Source organism: Mugil cephalus, chromosome 16, assembly GCF_022458985.1.
Source record: "Mugil cephalus isolate CIBA_MC_2020 chromosome 16, CIBA_Mcephalus_1.1, whole genome shotgun sequence".
Classification (NCBI taxonomy): Eukaryota; Metazoa; Chordata; class Actinopteri; order Mugiliformes; family Mugilidae; genus Mugil; species Mugil cephalus.
The window spans coordinates 3,094,516-3,116,163 of record NC_061785.1 but is presented as its reverse complement, the minus strand read 5'-3'; the positions used below and the strand labels follow the sequence as shown (position 1 = coordinate 3,116,163).

General features: G+C 41.7%; 1 protein-coding gene across 1 annotated transcript; it reads left to right on the top strand.

Annotated features, from left to right (window-relative positions):
* Positions 1-1,527: 1,527 nt before the first annotated feature.
* LOC125022795 (mucin-13-like) lies at positions 1,528-18,929 on the top strand. Its single transcript, XM_047609721.1, has 14 exons — positions 1,528-1,574; positions 11,343-11,603; positions 12,744-13,198; positions 13,461-13,724; positions 13,810-13,932; positions 14,338-14,447; positions 14,563-14,624; positions 14,730-14,890; positions 15,181-15,306; positions 15,412-15,454; positions 15,594-15,631; positions 16,162-16,249; positions 16,410-16,680; positions 18,217-18,929. Exons 1-14 carry the CDS (start codon positions 1,528-1,530, stop codon positions 18,262-18,264), a joined length of 2,097 nt encoding a protein of 698 aa, XP_047465677.1. The 3' UTR covers positions 18,265-18,929.
* The last annotated feature ends 2,719 nt before the right edge of the window (positions 18,930-21,648 follow it).

Genomic DNA, 21,648 nt, shown 5'->3' with positions numbered 1-21,648 from the left:
TACTTTTTTCTTCAGAAAGTGAAATGCATACTTGACTGTGCATTGAATATTCAAAAACTCTTCACATCTGTATAAAGTCCCTATCTCCCTATATGCCCTATCTCTAAGTCAGAGCCCGTCGACCCTGCAAAGGATATTTATTTCAACAGCTTGTATCCGCAATCTTATTCTTTTGGTCATTACCCAAAGGTCATGACCATGACCATAGGTGAGGGTTGGAAAGTAGATCGACTGGTAAATAGAGAGCTTTACCTTATAGCTCTCCCTTCACCATGATAGGCTGCCTGCATCACTGCAGACCCCTTTCCACCTGAGGACCATGACATCAGACTTGGAGGTGCTGGAGGTCATAGTTGGATGAAGCTATGAGGACGACATCATCTGAAAAAGGAAGGGATAAGATCCTCTGATCACCAAACTTCACACCCTCCACCACCCAGGTGCGCTTAGAACTGGTCATAAAGGGCAGCCCTAGCAAAGTCCAACTCTCACCGGAAACGAAGATAAGAACCGGATAAGAATAGGCACTTCATAACAATGGTTCAGAACACAAAGTTAGAAAACATAATCATCTAACTAATACACAAGCACACATACACGCATGCATCCATGACCATAAATAGTGTTATTCCCTCTCTTCTTGTGTATTTGTTTTGTTTTGTGCGTCCATGTTGGAGCACTGTCTGGGGAACACTGACGGGACAAGGCATCGGGTTTGTTATTTCTGGACCTTGGACCTTGCAATGGAAGTTTATGCCGTGCTTTCTAATAATATTAACAATAATAATAATGACAAGGGAAGCACAGAACCCTGATGAACATCATAGCTTACTTTGTCACATGTATAAGATTCATTGTTGAACAAATGGACAATCCATCTGACTGATATGATTCAAATCAGTCTAATGCAGTTCCTATAATCTTGATCACACTTTCAAGTTTCTGTAGTGGAATACTGTGATCAGTGGTGTCAAATGCAGCACTAAGATCCAGCAGGACAAGTACAGAGACAAGTCCATTGTCTGAAGCCATGAGGAGATAGTTGGTAACATTAACCAGAGCTGTTTCTGTACTATGATGAACTCTAAAACGTGACTGTTTTTTTTTTTTTTCAACCATTCCTGTTTAAATGGTCACACAACTGATTGGCAACAACTTTTTCTAAAACTTTAGAAATAAAAGGAAGATTGGAAATTGGTCTATAGTTGGCTAAAAGATCTGGGTCAAGAGTATTTTTGTTTTGTTTTTAATTACAGCAGTTTTAAAAGAATAGTTTAGATGCCTGTAATTATTGAAATGAACTCAGGAAGATCAATTAGAAAGAAGGAATCCAAGTACTGACCGTACAAGTACTGATAGGTCCTATAGAGGTTTCTAATGTCACTGTACTTCCATCTTTGACAGCTGTTGGAAGGATGCTTTGAATTTTATTTCTAGTGAGCCAGGAGAATCTCATTTGACTGTTACTCACTTGGGCAGTAATAGAAGGTTGAAGCAGCCCATTATGGGCGTAAGCTCCTGGAGGCCATGGCCAATCAGTCTTCATCAGGTGACGTCACACTCGCAAAGTCGCAGTACATTTTGCGTCATAAGTGCTATTTTTGTGGGGTGAAGGGTGCAGCGCAGTTGGGTGAAAGGATGCAATAGTAATTTGTGTTATTTGGGTTAATTAAGGCCTTCAGTCTGTGTATAACACTGGGAAAAATCAGGATGTTTCGTTTTGCTATCTCACCATATAAGGAGTTGTTTTCCGCTTTGCTGCAGCTTGCTCACAAACTAGGATACATCACAACCCAATATTTCACACGCTAAAAACCAGATAAAGCCAATCGGCTACACATGGAAATTCACTGACACATGAGAGGCAGCGCTCCTCCCTTCTCTATGGGTGGAGTCTAGGTAAAACAAGGTCACTGTGTCTACTGACTATTTCAAACAATACTTGCACTAAGGGAGGAGACTGACCCTGATGATGACCATGCCAAATCAGACAACAACCTCACTGCAGCTGCAGCAGTGGCAGGAACCTGTTACTTATTCTGCATAAGACTGATTACTGTACACAATACTGATATGATAAGGTACTCTTTATCTGTAGTTCAACTCTGAACAGTCAACATCTCAGTATTCCTTACAGTAATCAGTTTTATGAAGAATAAGCATCCCTCAAATTCTCACAGTGAAATTGAAAACAGTAACAACAATATCCTACTCTTAATAAAAATACATAAAATTGTGGTTCACTGTGAGAACGGTTTTGTCAATGATGTGATAATTGACAATCATGAAACATTTTATGAAGAACCTGAAATGTCTGAGTGCAATTTTGTTACATTGCCGTCATCTACTTTTTAGTTCTGGATCTCAGTGTCATGTTATGTGACCAAAATGGACGAATTGAGATAGTTAAAGCTAAAAGAGCTTTCCTGTGACGGACTGACAGATGGTCCACAGTGTACACTGCCTCTTGTGCGATAACAGCTGGGATTGGCTCAAGTCATTTATTTGTCCACTCAAGGTCAAGCAGTTATGGATAAATGAATGAATGAATTTGTTACTTTTATTGGAAACCTGCAGTCAAAGTGTTCTATGTAATTTTCATGCAGCAATTATTCTAACAAAATCAGGGATTTCATGTATATAGAGACATATTAATAAATTATTAAGTATTAAAGTGTTTTGTTGTTTTATTGATTGGAAACACTAAACCCAAACTAAATACAGTTATGACTGTGCTTTTTTTTTTTTCCCCCTGACAAGCAAGATGACGGTGAAGTTGCGAAAGAGTTCAGTTGAACAAATAAGTTGATTATGCAACAAGACCAAGGTCAACCTAATGATAGTGTGAAGATACCTTTTCTCTTTGTTAGTGACTGCATTGGACTTAATGGACACAGATTTCTCAGTAGTGGTGTGGGGACACATTTATGGTTCATTTGGGCCGCCTGCAAGGAGATGATATTTGAAAAATAGGTCTCTGGTGGAATTGTTGTAAATCCATAAAACTGCTGCCAAGACATGTAATCTTTGTTCCATCTTTCATATGAACCTCACCCGTAACTTGTAAATTGTGAGGTGTGTGTGAGAAACATAGCTGAACCTTGCCATGACAACCATATGCTTTGGATGAATATTTAAGCAGTCTTGATATTTTGTGACCTATTGGCACATTTCCAATGCACAACATGGACTACCAGTTTTTTGTTTGTTTTTTAACATTATGGCCACCTTTCTAATATACATCACTGTGCAAAAGTTTTAGGCAAGTATGGGGGAAAACGCTGTAAACTATGAATGCTTTCAAAAATATATATAATGGTTGTTTATTTATATTTAGATACATTTGGATTTGGTGTTACTACCCTTTGCCTTCAAAACCAGCATCAATCATCATAGGTACACTTGCACAATCAAGTCAAGGGGGTGATATGTCAGCTGACGTCTGGAAAACTGATAAGTGTACCTTTTTTCAGTCCAAGACACCTGAACTCTCATCCTTCAAGGCTGTTCAGCACTGAAGCTTCGCCCACTCGTAGCTCTCAGTGTCTGACTTTTTTTTTTTTTACTGACATTTTGTGATTCAATTTACTGAAAATGGCTCAAAACTTCAAATTCTGCTCTGTTCTTTGGATAGTTGTTGCAATTATTGGTAAGTACCCTGATTTTATTAAAACCTACTAAAACTACCTAGTCTTTAATGTTGATGATAAGAGGAGTAGAGGGTCAGAAACTCCCTCGTCACATAACCTTTAAACTGAGAGAAATATCCTCGTTTCGGATTTCAGCACCTTTAACCAAATGTCAGATTATTCCAGTTTGCACTGGGTGTTAACATGATTAACCCTCCTATAATCTTTGGGGTCAGTTTGACTCCATTCACTGTTTAATGTATATATACATATGGGTAAACTACAAAATGCAGTTTACAAAATGCAAAATGAGCAGACAAAATAAAAATCTAAATCACATCAATAATTCATGTTACTACCATTTGCCTTCAAATCAGCATCAACTATTTATGTAGTCAACAAACAAACATAAAGTACCTGTCACATAAACTTGGGCTGATTGGTACATGATCATGTCACTTAATTTGTTTTGTGTTGAATGACTATATATTCTGTGTATAAATTATGAGTAAGACACACGGTACATGAACAGATATTATCTCCAGCTATAAAATGTTTGGGAACTTCTGTCCAGGCATAGGCATACCAGTTTGCACTGGGTTTTAGCATTAATGAGATAGTGTTTAAAAGGCTTTTAGATAACCATACTGCCCTAAAAGGACTGGCTAATGATTAAAACCACCAGAGCTCAAGGTCGTTAAGCACTGAAGGTTTGTCCACTCATAGTTGTCAGTATCTGTCTGTCATGTAGTGTAGTTTTGTAATTCCATTTACTGAAAATGGCTCAAAACCTGGAATTCTGCTCCGTCCTCTGTCCTTTGCTATGGTTTTGTGTGAAAAGTCCATTGTGCCTGTAGCTGCTTCTTTGAGGGGCGCAGTTGAGATGTAGTGATGGGGACCACAGTTCTTTTGACTGAACTGAATCGCTCGAATCAGTTAATTAAAATGATTCGTTTAATTGATTTGTTCACTCTCCTCAGTCACTGATTATATTCCTCCATTTGGTGCAATATAGGCTAAAGACCCAACAATAAGAGATGCATTTCCAGCCTTTCAAATACAAAAAGTGTAGCCACTGTGACTGTCTGGTTGTTGACAATATTTTATTGCACTAAAATGAAATCAAGAAATTAGTGGAAAATTAATAAAAATGAAAATGATAAAACGCAAAATGACAAACACTGTTGTAAACTCTGTGCCTTTTAACATATGAATAAAATATCAACTTAAATGCAATCAAAACTTAAAAATGGGCCTCATTTAATTTATTGCAAAAACGTATATCAAAAGTGAGAAAATGTCATAAAACTAAGAGTTCTGCAGCCTACATTAAAAATACAAAAAGGCAACATCAACTTAAATAGACTTAAATGTGCAATAAAAAAAGAAAACAAATAGCTTAAAGAATATAAAAACATGCTAGATCTATCTATCTATCGATCGATCGATCTATCTATCTATCTATCTATCTATCTATCTATCTATCTATCTATCTATCTATCTATCTATCTATCTATCTATCTATCTATCTATCTATCTATCTATCTATCTATCTATCTATCTATCAATCTATCAATCTATCTATCTATCTAATTCAATCAATACAACTGTTAATATTATTTTAAATTTATTTTTAAACTTCTTGAAACCCCCACCCCTGCACGTTGCTGCTCCTACAGCTTGCCACACTCACTGCCACCGCTCTTCTGTCGCCTCCACTCATTACTACTACTAAGTGCTCCGAAGTCTCTTAAAACAAAGGGAACTGCATGTGTGCATGTGTTTTCGTGTGGATTGATTCAACATTAGCCGTTAGTGTGGAGAAACAGAAGTTATGAGAGCGTATCCCAAGCTTCACCCTGAGGAGGAGGCAGAGAACTGTCAGACGGAGTGATTCTATGAATCCCCCACCCCCCACCCCCCACCTCCACACACACATCGTTTCCTGGTGCTTTCTGCCGGCTAGCGTCATTGGCCGAAGATTCAAGAAGAGTCACGAGTCAGAGAGTGCACGTGCGGGCCACACGTTCACAGCTGAGCTCTGTTCAACTGAACTGAGAAAAGAACGAATCAGTTCATGAAGTGATTCAATACAGTTCTTTACAGTTCTTCTCCCTCGAAGGAATATTGAGGCAGTCCTACTACTGAGGTAGTTTACCACCACCAGAGGGTGAGTGTGTGGGCGAATGAATAATGCATTCAGTGTAAAGCCATTTTTAGTGTCTATGATAAAACACAATATAAAACCAGTGCATTAAAGACCTTTAATCTCACTGACTTTTCACATGTCTTTGAACCAAATGGGGAAAAAAGAAAAAAGATTTATTTCAGAAGCATTATGGCAAAAATAATTGTACAGAGAATCTACTCCTCCTCATTATGCATCAGACACACTCTAGTTCAGTTTCAAATAGGGCATTGTCTTCATTGGACAAAAGAGATTGTCTAAGATTAAGACAAAGTGAACTCAATATTGAACAAATGTATGATCGATGCAGACAAGCCCCTGCCACATTTCTGCACATGTTTAGGTCTCAGCTGTTTAGTTTTTGTCAGTCTATGATTATGATGTTCTCCAGGATATGTGGGAAAACAGTACACCCATGCCCTTTGATTTCACTATTGATGGATGTCACTCTCACTGGCATTTCTCTCTTTCTCTTTTGTTTTTTGAGTCCTTCAGTTTCCCCCTTCTGTTTAACAGTCTTTCTGGTGGGCAATTCAGGCTGAAGGTTCCTCTCTAATGTGGGGAGTGTTGTTTTGATCTTTCTCCCCATTAACAGTTCTGCTGGACTGACTCTGGTGGTGGCACAGGGAGTTGATCTGTAGCACATGAGGGCTATTACTGGGTGTTCTTGTCAGAGGATTCTCTTCGCAGTCCATACTGCCCTCTCCATAAGATCATTTCCCTGAGGATGGCGAGGACTAGACCTGATGTGCTTGAAGTCTAGCTGTCTTTCCAGCTCCTGGAATTCTGCACTGGAGAATTGAAGACTACTGTCACTCACCACCTCATCCGGGATCCCAAACCTTGCAATATTGCTTTAAGTCCCAAAATCACTTTAACACTTGTAATGGATGATAGGTGCAGCACTTTAAGGAACTGTGAGTAATAATCTGATACTGCTAGGTAGTTGTTTTTCTAGTGCTCACAGACCTCAAGAGCTATTCTTCAGGCAGAGATGTAGAGATGAGTGGCTCTTTTTGTTGGGCCCACTTTTGCTCTTGGCATGAGTGGCATGACATCACTGTGTTCTTGAGTTCTGCAGAGAGTCCTGGCCACCAAACTGAAGAATTTGCTCTCTCTCTACACTTTGTTAGCCCCTGATGTCCATCAAGTATTTTCTATAGGATGTCGGCTGTGCAGAGGTCATTTTGATGCTTCCCATCGTGCTTGGAGATGCTGGGATGCCTTGTACAGCTACTTAACACTCCACCTCGAGGTGTCCATTATCTGAAATTAATGGACGACGCAGAGGACAGTTCGCTTCCGCTTTAGCTTCAACTTTCCCTTTTCGCTTCCTTGAAGTGCATAAACCTGTTTATACCATGGTCACTTACGAAATAAATAAATATTAGGTCAATTATTACTGCGTTCATTTAAGCAATATTGCCCGAGAGGGTGTACCTTAAAGTTTTTTTGCGAGTGTGCTTCCCGTTTCCATGGAAATAAATGGGGTCATATATGACGTTCATGTTTTAACGCGGTCTCGGACTTTACCAAACTAAATCATAATGCATAAATGAGTAAAAAAGTTATAACAAAAATGCTGATGCTTTTTCTGTTATATTAAATGAAAAAAAAAACATGTTCATCAGAGTCACAATAGTTGTTACGTGTCTCTCACACCGAAGGGAATACCCTCTCGGCAAAAATGTACTTTACAGCATGATAAAATATGTGCCACAGACTTGGCCGAGCAATATTTTTTTAGTATTCTCCTCCTTCCTTGGTTGACTGGACAGAGTTTGTGTTTCTGTTGCCATGGTTACCAAAGTGTTTGAGCCAGCGCAATGATTTAGAACTGTCATCAGGTAGTTCGACCGGAACGCCTTAATGGGTGTCCATTATATGACAGTTGTAAGACATTTTCATCTAAAAAAAACAATAGATATACTATAGGTGTATCAGAAAATTTTATGCCATTTGGCAGCAACTTATTTCCTTTGTAGAAAACACGGCAGCTACTAACATATGTATGAAACCCAAATGTGTGTGTACTTTGTTTGTTTGTCTGTGATTTTTATCAATATTCTTTTTAATCATATGTATTTTTTAATTAAACTTTTTGTGTATATGGATGTTGGATGTATGGAAACGTACTGAGGGCTCGGTACATGTGGGTGAAGAGCACTGAGATTGCTAGAGTAGTGAAATCATCTGAGGTTTATCTCTTTCACTAAAACTTAGGACGAATTAATACAACTTTGACTTGCTCGATAACGACGCACCCTCAGCCAAAACTATATAAACAACTGAACTCTACTGCTGTTTTTTTTTCTCATTTGAATGAACAAATATTTCTTTCCGTTTCAGACACTGTTATTACTTTGTGTTTGGCAAAACAATTTCCTTCAGGTTAAATGAAGTTTTATCTTTTCTGCACAAACAACTACAGCACAATCAACAGCGGCCACTGCAACAGCAACAGTGACCACTGCAGCAGCAACAGTGACGATTCCAACAGCAACAGTGACCACTCCAACAGCAAAAGTGACCACTCCAACAGCAACAGTGGCGACTCCAACAGCAACAGTGACCACTGCAACAGCAACAGTGACCACTCCAACAGCAACAGTGACCACTGCAACAGCGGACACTGCAACAGCAACAGTGAACATCACTGACAAACAGTGGCACTCAACAGCAACAGTGACCACTGCAACAGCGGACACTGCAACAGCAACAGTGACGACTCCAACAGCAACAGTGACGTCAACGCAAGTGACCACTGCAACAGCGGACACTGCAACAGCAACAGTGACAACTCCAACAGCAACAGTGACCACTCCAACAACAGTGGACACTGCACAGCAACATCACACTCCAACAGCAACAGTGACCACTCCAACAGCAACAGTGAGCACTGCAACAGAAACAGTGACGACTCCAACAGCAACAGTGACCACTCCAACAGCAACAGCGGACACTGCAACAGCAACAGTGACGACTCCAACAGCAACAATGACCATTCCAACAGCAACAGTGACCACTCCAACAGTGGCCACTCCAACAGCAACAGTGACGACTCCAACGGCAACAGTGACCACAGCAACAGCGGACACTGCAACAGCAACAGTGACAACTCCAACAGCAACAGTGACCACTGCAACAGCGGACACTGCAACAGCAACAGTGACAACTCCAACAGCAACCACTCCAACAGCAACAGTGACCACTGCAACAGCAACAGTGACCACTCCAACAGCAACAGTGACCACTCCAACAGCAACAGTGACCACTGCAACAGCGGACACTGCAACAGCAACAGTGACAACTGCAACAGCAACAGTGACAACTCCAACAGCAACAGTGACCACTGCAACATCGGACACTGCAACAGCAACAGTGACAACTCCAAACAGCAACAGTGACCACTGCAACATCGGACACTGCAACAGCAACAGTGACAACTCCAACAGCAACAGTGACCACTCAACAGCGAACAGTGACCACTGCAACAGTGACACTGCAACAGCAACAGTGACACTCCAACAGCAACATGACCACTTCCAACAGGAACAGTGACTCGCAACGCAACATGCCTAACAGCAACAGTGACCCCTCCAACAGCAACAGTGACCACTCCAGCAGCAACCACTCCAACAGCAACAGTGACCACTGCAACAGAAACAATGAACACTCCAACAGAAACAGTGACCACTCCAACAGCAACAGTGACCACTCCAACAGCAACCACTCCAACAGCAACAGTGACCACTCCAACAGCAACTGTGACCACTCCAACAGGAACAGTGACTACTCCAACAGCAACAGTGACCCCTCCAACAGCAACAGTGACGAAACCAACAGCAACAGTGACGACTCCAACAGCAACAGTGATCACTCCAACAGCAACATTGACCCCTCCAACAGCAACATTGACCACTCCAACAGCAACAGTGACAACACCAACAGCAACAGTGACCACTCCAACAGCAACCACTCCAACAGCAACAGTGACCACTCCAACAGCAACTGTGACCACTCCAACAGCAACAGTGACCACTGCTACAGGCACAGTGACCACTCCAACAGCAACAGTGACCACTCCAACAGCAACAGTGACCACTGCAACAGCGGACACTGCAACAGCAACAGTGACAACTCCAACAGCAACTCCACTCCAACGTCAACAGTGACCACTCCACAGCAACATACGCAAGACACTGCAACAGCAACACCCAAACAGGTGACCACTCCAACAGCAACTGTGACCACTCCAACAGGAACAGTGACCACTCCAACAGCAACAGTGACCACTCCAACAGCAACAGTGACGACACCAACAGCAACAGTGACCACTCCAACAGCAACAGTGACCACTCCAACAGCAACATTGACCCCTCCAACTGCAACAGTGACCACTCCAACAGCAACAGTGACCACTCCAACAGCAACAGTGACAACACCAACAGCAACAGTGACCACTGCAACAGCAACAGTGACCACTGCAACAACAACAGTGACCACTGCAACAGCGGACACTGCAACAGCAACAGTGACAACTCCAACAGCAACAGTGACCACTCCAACAGCAACCACTCCAACAGCAACCACTCCAACAGCAACAGTGACCACTGCAACAGCGGACACTGCAACAGCAACAGTGACTACTCTGACAGCAACAGTGACGACTCCAACAGCAACAGTGACGACTCCAACAGCAACAGTGACCACTCCAACAGCAACAGTGACCACTCCAACAGCAACTGTGACCACTGCAACAGCAACAGTGGCCACTCCAACAGCAACAGCAACCACTCCAACAGGAACAGTGACCACTGCAACAGCAACAGTGACAACTCCAACAGCAACAGTGACCACTCCAACAGCAACCACTCCAACAGCAACAGTGACCACTGCAACAGCGGACACTGCAACAGCAACAGTGACTACTCTGACAGCAACAGTGACAACACCAACAGCAACAGTGACCACTGCAACAGCAGCAGTGACCACTGCAACAACAACAGTGACCACTGCAACAGCGGACACTGCAACAGCAACAGTGACAACTCCAACAGCAACAGTGACAACTCCAACAGCAACCACTCCAACAGCAACAGTGACCACTGCAACAGTGACCACTGCAACAGCAACAGTGACGACTCCAACAGCAACAGTGACCACTCCAACAGCAACAGTGACGACTCCAACAGCAACAGTGACCACTCCAACAGCAACAGTGACCACTCCAACAGCAACTGTGACCACTGCAACAGCAACAGTGGCCACTCCAACAGCAACAGCAACCACTCCAACAGGAACAGTGACCACTCCAACAGCAACTGCGACCACTCCAACAGGAACAGTGACCACTCCAACAGCAACAGTGACTCCTCCAACCGAAACAGTGACGACACCAACAGTAACATTGACGACTCCAACAGCAACAGTGACCACTCCAACAGCAACAGTGACCCCTCCAACAGCAACAGTGACCACTCCAACAGCAACAGTGACAACAGCAACAGCGACAACTCCAACAGCAACAGCGACAACTCCAACATCAACAGTGACCACTGCAACAGCAACAGTGACGACTCCAACAGCAACAGTGACAACTCCAACAGCAAGTGTGACGACTCCAACAGCAACAGTGACCACTCCAACGGCAACTGTGACCACTTCAACAACAACGGTGACCACTGCAACAGCCACAGTAGCGACTGCAACAGCAACATTGACCACTCCAACACCAACAGTGACCATTCCAACAGCAACAGTGACCACTCCAACAGCAACAGTGAGTACACCAACAGCAACTCTGACCACTCCAACAGCAACAGTGACCACTCCAACGGGAACACTGACCCCTCCAACAGCAACTGTGACCACTGCAACAGCAACAGTGACCACTCCAACAGCAACTGTGACAACTCCAACAGCAACAGTGACGACTCCAACTGCAACAGTGACGACTCCAACAGCAACAGTGACAACACCAACAGCAACAGTGACCACTCCAACATCAACAGTGACCACTCCAACTGGAACATTGACCCCTCCAACGGCAACAGTGACCACTCCAACAGCAACAGTGACAACACCAACAGCAACAGTGACCACTCCAACAGCAACAGTGACCATTCCAACAGCAACAGTGACCACTCCAACAGCAACCACTCCAACAGCAACAGTGACGACTCCAACAGCAACAGTGACCACTGCAACAGCAACTGTGACCACTCCAACAGCAACAGTGACGACTCCAACGGCAACAGTGACCACTCCAACAGCAACATTGACCCCTCCAACGGCAACAGTGAGCACTCCAACGGCAACAGTGACGACTCCAACAGCAACAGTGACCACTCCAACAGCAACAGTGACCACTCCAACAGCAACTGTGACAACTCCAACAGCAACTGTGACCAATCCAACAGCAACAGTGACCACTCCAACACCAACTGTGACAGCTCCAACAGCAACAGTGACGACTCCAACGGCAACAGTGACCACTCCAACAGCAACAGTGACCCCTCCAACAGCAACAGTGACCACTCCAACAGCAACAGTGACCACTCCAACAGCAACAGTGACAACTCCAACAGCAACAGTGACCACTCCAACAGCAACAGTGAGCACTGCAACAGCAACAGTGACCACTCCAACAGCAACATCGACCCCTCATACAGCAACAGTGACCACTCCAACACCAACTGTGACAACTTCAACAGCAACAATGACCACTCCAACGGCAACGGTGACTACTCCAACGGCAACAGTGACCACTCCAACAGCAACATTGACCCCTCCAACAGCAACTGTGACCACTCCAACAGCAACAGTTACGACTCCAACAGTAACATTTACCCCTCCAACAGCAACAGTGACGACTCCAACAGCAACTGTGACCACTCCAACAGCAACAGTGACCACTCCAACAGCAACATCGACCCCTCCAACAGCAACAGTGACCACTCCAACAGCAACATCGACCCCTCCAACAGCAACAGTGACCACTGCAACACCAACTGTGACAACTCCAACAGTAACAGTGACTACTCTGACAGCAACAGTGACGACTCCAACAGCAACAGTGAGCACTGCAACAGTGACGACTGCAACACCAACTGTGACGACTCCAACAGCAACAGTGACCACTCCAACAGCAACATCGACCCCTCCAACAGCAACAGTGACGACTCCAACAGCAACATCGACCCCTCCAACAGCAACATTTACCACTCCAACAGCAACGGTGACCACTGCAACAGCAATATTGACCACTGCAACAGCAACATTGACCACTCCAACAGCCACAGTGACGAGTCCAACACCCACAGTGACGACTGCAACAGCAACAGTGAGCACTGCAACAGTGACGACTCCAACAGCAACAGTGACCACTGTAACAGCAACAGTGACCACTCCAACACCAACTGTGACGACTCCAGCAGCAACAGTGACCACTCCAACAGCAACAGCTACTACTCCAACACCAACAGTGACCACTCCAACAGCAACAGTGACCACTGCAACAGCAACAATGACGACTCCAACAGCAACAGTGACCACTGCAACAGTGACGACTCCAACAGCAACAGTGACCACTGTAACAGCAACAGTGACCACTCCAACACCAACTGTGACGACTTCAACAGCAACAGTGACCACTGCAACAGCAACAGCGACTACTCCAACAGCAACAGTGACCACTCCAACAGCAACAGTGACTACTCCAACAGCAACAGTCACCACTGCAACAGCAACTGTGACCACTGCAACAGCAACAGTGACCACTGCAACTGCATCAGTGACTACTGTACCGGCAACATTGATTCCAACCACAACACTGACACCAACAACAACATTGACTCCAACGGCAACAGTGACTACACCAGTACCTTTTACTACAGCAGCTCCAGGTACTCTCCCGACAATACCATCCACAGGTCACATCTTCTTCAAGAACAAATCCATTTTTCTCTTGATGCTGTTTTTCTTTTCCAGATCCTTGTGCTACAAACACTTGTGGCGAAGGAAGCACGTGTGAGGCTCGAGCCAATCAAGATTTTGTATGCTTGTGTTTGGCTGGTGATATATACAACTACAAATCCCGCCGCTGTCAGAGGGGTAAGAATTCATTTAGTAGTACCACTACGAGGTTTGTATGAGGTGCTGCATGAGGAAATTGCATAACTAATTAATAGTAAAATAACACTGTAAGTCAGGAAACTTTTGTTTTCTTACTGAATTCCTGAAGTTCTTAATGGTAGGTATTAGGCTAGCTACACACTCTACTGCTGAGCTAATTTTAACCTAATAGTCTTTATTTCTGAATTGATGTCATGTATATAATATCACAGTACCTCTTTTTCATATTAAAATGTGGGTCAGAGTTTCTAATACTTCAGTAAATGTATGTAATTTTTTTTTATAATGGAGTCAGAATTAAACACTAAACAGGAAACAACTCTCTTCCAGAAAAAAAAAAAAAAAGCTGAACATGTGATTTACTGTCATGTTTTCTTGTTTTAGCCAAGGTTTTCCCTGAACACATACACCTGCCTCACGTACCATATAATAACAATATGTTAGACAAGGCATCACCAGTGTTCAAACAGACTGTGGACCGTATTACCGAAGAGGTGAAATATGCATTTTCTCTCTCTATCTTTTAGTTATACTTACACTTTGGTATTAAACCATATGCCTGTGTTGTCAGGTGATGACTTAATAATATTTCTTTCTTCCAAAACACAGCTGGATGAGAGTTTGGGATCGAATGATCCTACTTACATTCGATCTACAGTGCTGGAACTGTGGTAAGCTTGGAGTATAGAATTAACCATCCATCTATCTTGAACCAGTTCACTCAGATCCCTGCACTTAATAATTACCATCACTGAGAGTGATTTCTGTCTCTACAGGTCAGCTGACAACAGTCTGTTAAGAGTGGTGATTGCCACCAATGCGTCTATAGAGATCATCTACTCAGCAATCTCCAACATCACAACATCACAAGTTGAAGAACAGATCGAAAAGGCCGCCAATTGCACCAACTGTTCACTGGCAGGTGCAACTTTTGCTGGTGAGTTACTGGATTTAGTCCAAATATTAATTACTTCAATAGAAAAAAAGTATATATTTATATATTTTTTTTGCCATTGAAAAAGTGGATTCTATTCAGGTCTTTCTTTCTTTCTTTCTTTCTTTCTTTCTCATTCTGTCATTCTTTCACATTTCCTCAAACATGTGATTATGCTATATATTCAGACCCAGTTAATTTCATGGCATCTTGATTCGTCAGTTGTTTTGAACAAGTCTTATCACCCCCTCCAATCCTATTCCAACCCTTCTTCCCCCACTGTAAATTTATAGATGAAGACCTGTGTGAGAGGAACCCATGTGATGCATTCACCACAAGATGCTCTTCAGGAGATGGAAATTTCAAGTGTGCCTGTCTGGATGGCTACATTCCGACTCACAGTACCAGAATCTGTCGTGGTGAGAGGATTTAGTTTAGTTTAGACATTTTGAAATGTCTGTAGAGTGTTAATATTTGTTTGACCAAACAACAAACTGACTTTCAAACATTTTGTATTTTTGCAGTTTGTCCCACTGGACAAAAAGCAGTGGATTCTGTGTGCATCAAGTAGGTGCATCTATCTATCTATCTATCTATCTATCTATCTATCTATCTATCTATCTATCTATCTATCTATCTATCTATCTATCTATCTATCTATCTATCTATCTATCTGAATAATAAAATCACTGTCTTTGTCTTTCAGTTGTCCATTTGGTTATTCTGGTTTTAACTGCAGTGAATGTGAGTATGCAGCACATCATTAAGAAACAGGACGATTACTTACTTATACATGGTCTCACCTGTACATAGGTTTTTATCCGTAAATATTGACAACATGCTATAAAAATAACCTGTACCACGGTGCTTATATATCATACATTTATGCTATATGCACTTACTGCTTATTGTACTTCTGGTGTGATGCTAAACTGCAGGGAATGATAATAAAGTTGAATCTAATCTACAGCAAAAAATTACGCACAGATCACATGCCAATGTGTCCTTGAGCAAGACTGTTCCTCAGCACATGTACCTCGTGTCAATTCGCAAAGTGTATACATCCATCATAAAATATTGACCTCCAAGGCATTAACATTATCTCCTCCAAAGAGGCGTACACCACCTGATGCTTGGATTACCTATGGGCGACTAAAGATACATCAGCAGAAGCAGATTTCTAACATTTTGGAGCAGCAGAGGGCATTATGCAACTTAAACCTGTGTTGCTGTGATACTTTTATATTAATGTCCTCTACATTGTTGTTTGTTAGCATGGCAGCTCATCCTGGTGATCATCTGCTCCGTGTTCGGTGCGCTGCTGCTCATAGCCGTCATTCTTCAACCCTTAGTCACTTGCAAGTGAGTATGTTACATATATGCGCACTTTCACACATCATCCACTGCCTCTGTCAAGACTTTGCCATGTTTCTCCGTCACTCACATGAGACTCTAATACACACCTTTACCTAGAAAGTCATATATGTACCTTTTAATTGATGTTTTCCTTTAATGTTGTTAGGCTGTCAAAGAAAAAGTTGAAGACAAACGCTACCAAATTTGTCAGAATGCCCTACGCCAACCTGTCTGCTCCCAAAGCACCATTGATCAATGTCCACTCAGTCAACAGCCAGGGATCAGTCTTTGATAAGGGGTCAATCACTGGCTTGGGAGCTTACACCCAGGATGGAGTTCTCAGACTTCCACGGGCAACGATCAACAACAGCAGCACCAACCTGGAGATGACTGCCAGCAACAGTCGGCAAAACCTGTTTCCTGCCTGCAGGAACTCGGTGGGTATTCCCTATGTCTGTGTATAAAGAAAATGTGTCCGTTTAGGTTCTCAGTCATCCAGGTCATGATATATTCAAATCACATTAAAGAAAGGCAGTTGGATTTTAGGGTTTCTTTAAGATGTTTTTTCATGGTCTTCAGTTCTGAAGGACTGATGGGGAGTTGGGGTTTAAACAGTAACCTCTGTGGATGTTACCCATCACAAACTCACACGAGTCAGCTGAATCCACCTACAACTGAAGAACAAAGGATGCTCCTTCGAAGACTATTTCCACATTTTAGCCAGAGAAGACAAAAGATGTGACATCTCTGGCAATTGTTGGAGAATCCACCCTGAACTTGGGGAAATGGACTGAGATATAAACTGACATCTATCTACAACCAGTGTTGGGAGTAATGCATTACAAAAGTAACGCAATTACTCTTTGCTGTAACGCGGTAATACAAGGCATTACAAAAAATAATTGTAATATGATTGTACTCGGTACAAATGTCAGTAACGCATGTTACAATGGATTTTAAACCCGAAATGAATTAATAAATTAAATTAACTAAGTTGTGTGTTTTTATACAAATTCGGGTTTAGCAGAGGAGAAAAACAAAAAACAAATGTTAACTGCAGAGTAGGACTCTGAAAATAATGAGCATATCTGGTGAATGCAGAGAAAGTGATACAAAGAACATTAACATATTATTTAATTCACCTATGCACCTCAATTAACAATTGTTTGCAGCAACTTCATTTGTTTGATTTAAAAAAAAAATGGACATATATCTCTGCCCTTCACAGAGTGGTGTTATGGGAGTAGACCAACACTTTGCTCTGTTCTTGAGCTGCTCGCAGGCCTGCAGCTTCGACAATGACACAGTCTGACTGGCTGTCCAGTGACAAAATTAGAATGTGACAGGCAGGTACATCAACATTATTGTGTAAAGGTGTGAAGACAATGGGGGAAAGATTGCAGAGAGAGTATACATATTCAAAATAATTCTCACAATCCACGTAAATTTACAGTATCTCTATCACAATATATATTGCGCCATGAGCCATAACTGCAGCCATTATACTGTGCTGTTGTTACAGCTGTTATACTGAATTCAATAACATCTACTAAAAGTAATGCAAAAGCGATGGAATGACTTACAATTCAAAAAGCAATATTATAATGTAACTAATTACTTGTCCAACACTGTCTACAACAAAGGGCACATGGTCAAACAGTCTCCACCAACGACTGTATCTGGCTGCTAACAAACTCTAGTCATGTGAGTTTTTGATGGGTAACACTCACCAATGTTCTAGTCCTAGTTCCCCAATATCCCTACAGTCCTTTAGAACCACTGACTATGACCAAACATCTTGAAGAAATCCTGAATGTCTAGTTGCCTTTCTTTAGTGTTTTAAATTAATGTGAATAAAATAATATTGAAGGAAGCTCAGTCTTGCAATTGACTGTGTTGTCATCTAGCTCTGTGCTTCCTTGGCCTATTTGCACAAACGCCTCTGATGTACAATCTTTTGTTTTCTTCTTCAGTGGCTGAACAACAACCACGGTGCCAGTAACACATCCACTTGGGCTTGATCCCAGAACATCAGAGTGGGGTGATCAGAGCGGGGGCTACAACAACCCTTACTACACGCGAGACAATGAAAATTAACTTCTCAAAGACTGAAAGTGATGTAATGTTTTTCCCACCATGAAGTTTGGGATATGATATCTCTTAACAAATTTATCTTATTCATTTCTGTTGCTGTTAATGAATACTTCTGTGTTAACATGTGCAATCACTGGACATTTAGTCACCATGGCTGGTGAGTTATAAAGAGATCAGTGCGGTCATTTAACAAGAGTGTAATTCTGTATTTATTTCTGTTTATTAAGTCTATCATATTTTGTGAGTTATTGTTTTCTCCTTTTATGCAAATATATATTCTATATGTTTCGTTCTCTCAGTTTTGTTTTGTCAGCATGTTTTCTCATCTAAGATTTGTTATGTAACATTCTACTTATTTTTCTCTTGGTTAATCTGGTAAATGTGTCTTTAAGACAAGTGCATTGATTTTGAGTTTGATGACAATCACCGCCATCTAGTGGCGTAGAGCAGAAGCAGCAAGTGAGGTTATATCGGCAGCAAGAGGGCAGCCAAGGAGTTCTCAAAACATGTCTGTCCTGTGTGTTGTGTCTGCTGATTTCCTCATCTGTTGCACTCAAGAATGGCATAATCAGTAAATTCAATGCAAAGATGACTGATTGTGGATGCATATTGGTGCCTTTATTTGTGTTCTTACAGTTGACTTGTTGTTTAATTGGAGAAAGCTAAAATGTAGATGACATCAGGCACATGGAACGTGGTGCAGAACCTAAAAGATGAACAGAGCGATAAACAGAGACTGTACCTGACCTATCAGTAAAGTCATCCTGCTCATACCAAAGAACAATATCTGAGAGACTTCTCATATCCTTTAAAAACAGTGGGCCTGGGTTTGCAGTTGTGACATCTTACTGATCTCAGATGAGGACTATTCTGTCCCTCAGTTTTGTTTTGTCAGTATGTTTTGCACTTAAGATTTGGTATGTGACCAATTCTGCTTGCTTCTATCTTGGTTAGTCTGGTAAATGTGCCTTTAAGTGGGGTATAGCGGAATCAGCAAGTGAGTTTGTATTGGGAGCGAGAGGTCAGTAGTTCTCAAAACATGTTAGTCCTGTGTGTTGTGTCTGCTGATTTCTTCACTTGTTGCACTTTAGAATGGCATAATCTATAAGTTCAGTGTAAAATGATTGGTTATGGATGCCTTCATTTGTGTTTTTAAGGTCAACTAAAGTTTTAATTAGAGAAAGCTGCATGTTATCGTAAAGCATTTTGATCACTATTTGATATGTCACGTGTTGCTGATGTGAAGACTTGAGGTTGTTATTTTACACATTGAAATAGTTTTCTATGTGGTATTTATGTTTCTACATTGAATTACAAACAACAAATGGTACACCAGTAAAGCTCAGAAGAACACAGTACAAGTCTCACAAGAGATTACTGAAGTCATCCATGTTTAGCTCACCGCATAAGCTAAAGCACGCCGGTTAGCTGAATGCAGAAGAGAACACAACATTTTCATATTACAAACAAACTCAATCTGAGCATTTTGAACACTGGCACAATTTGTAATTTTGGATCTGTTCATCAAAGCATGCTGAGGTTATTATAATCTATATAGAATTAGAAATGTTTGACTGGTTCAGAATATTCAAAAACTGCTCTCGCAGTTTCTTTGTCTCATGTGTATAAAAAATCTCCTCCTACTTGTAGCGAATACATCTGTATTTACTCATGTAATATTCCTTTATAGAAGACTTGTGTGGAAAAAGTGATTGCCCCTCCTGTTAAAACATAACTAAACTGTGGTTTATTGTGCCTGAGTTCAGACCACACCTAGGCCTGATTACAGCCACACCTGTTCTCAGTCAAGAAATCACTTAAATAGGACCTGCATGACAAAGTAGGCCAAAAGTTTCTCATTTCTAAAGCTTTGGGACTCCACAGCCACAGCGATATCCATTATCCTGAAATGGAGAAAACATGGAACAATGGTGAACCTTCCCAGGCGTCTGCAAAGCACAACAAAAACAACCCATAGAAATATCCCCACCCCAAACACCCTTCCAGGTTATGAGAAAAAGTCCATATGAAGCATTAATACTTTAAATAGTTCAGATAAATGTAGGGGGTGGTGTTTTTTGGGTGTGGAGAGCAATGGAAGTGTGACCTTGTTTCTGCAGAGCAGATGACCTACATAGAACAACTGCCACTACTCAGCTGTTGCAATCCATGCAACTGACATGAAGGCGTTAAATATTTTATTGTTTTTTTGTTTTTTGTTTTTATTAAATTTAAACCTGGTACAACCATTAATATACTATAAATATATTAGGGTTGTAGCCGACCCCAAATACGGTATTTATTTTTCATAGCGTTAAATTGTTTTATATTGTAATTAGTTAATGGGAACAAGTTGATATGACTGAATTTGACCTGTTACACAGTTATTCAATAATTGTGACATTTCTGATAAAAAAAAAAAATTTAAAAAAGTATAACAAAGTAACAACATTCCTCCCCTCTGCCAAGATCAGAAGTTACAAGAAAACCAATCGAATTGGTGCAGAAGTTAAGTTTATCTCACCTAAGGCGGCTGCCAAAGGTGAAGCCCTTTCATGCACCTCAACACTTTGAGACAGTAATCCATGCCTTCATCCCATTTTGGCTGGATTACTGTAACACATCTTATTTTGAGGTCAGCCGGTCCTCCCTCACACGTCTCCAGTTGCTCCAGAATGGCAGAGAATGTCCTGAAGTTCAACCAGGACAAAACAGAGGTTCTAGTCATTGGTCCTGAATCCCAGAGAGAGAAACTTTACGCATTGTGAAAGGTAGCCTTGGTTATAGAACCTGGGTGTGATCTTTGACTATGAGCTGACTTTTACTCCTCATATAAAAAACATATTTTTATTTTATTTACTGATTTATTTTTTTTTAATTATTTTCCTTTTTTTCTTTTCTTTTCTTTTTTCTTTCTTTTTTTTTTTTTTTACATCATCTTACTGTTTTAGTTTTTTATTTCTCCAGTGTTTCCTCATGGGGGCTTGCCACACTCAGGGCTGTTCCTGTCTGTCCCTAGGGGTGCCATCCATTGGGTCCCTTTGCCCTGGGTGGTTGGATGCTCTGCACTTAGGTATTCAAACCTCAGTGCCCTGCGATGTCTCATTAACAGCTTGTGTTTGTATATGGGGTTGTGTGTGTGGATTAAATGACAACAGACCAGCCGTCCTGACGTCTGTGGTCATGAAATCCTTTGAGCGACTGGTGTTGGCTCACCTGAAGACCATCACTAACCTGCTGCTAGACCCCCTTCAGTTTGCCTATAGGACTAACAGATCCATGGATGATGCAGTCAACATGACTCTGCACTA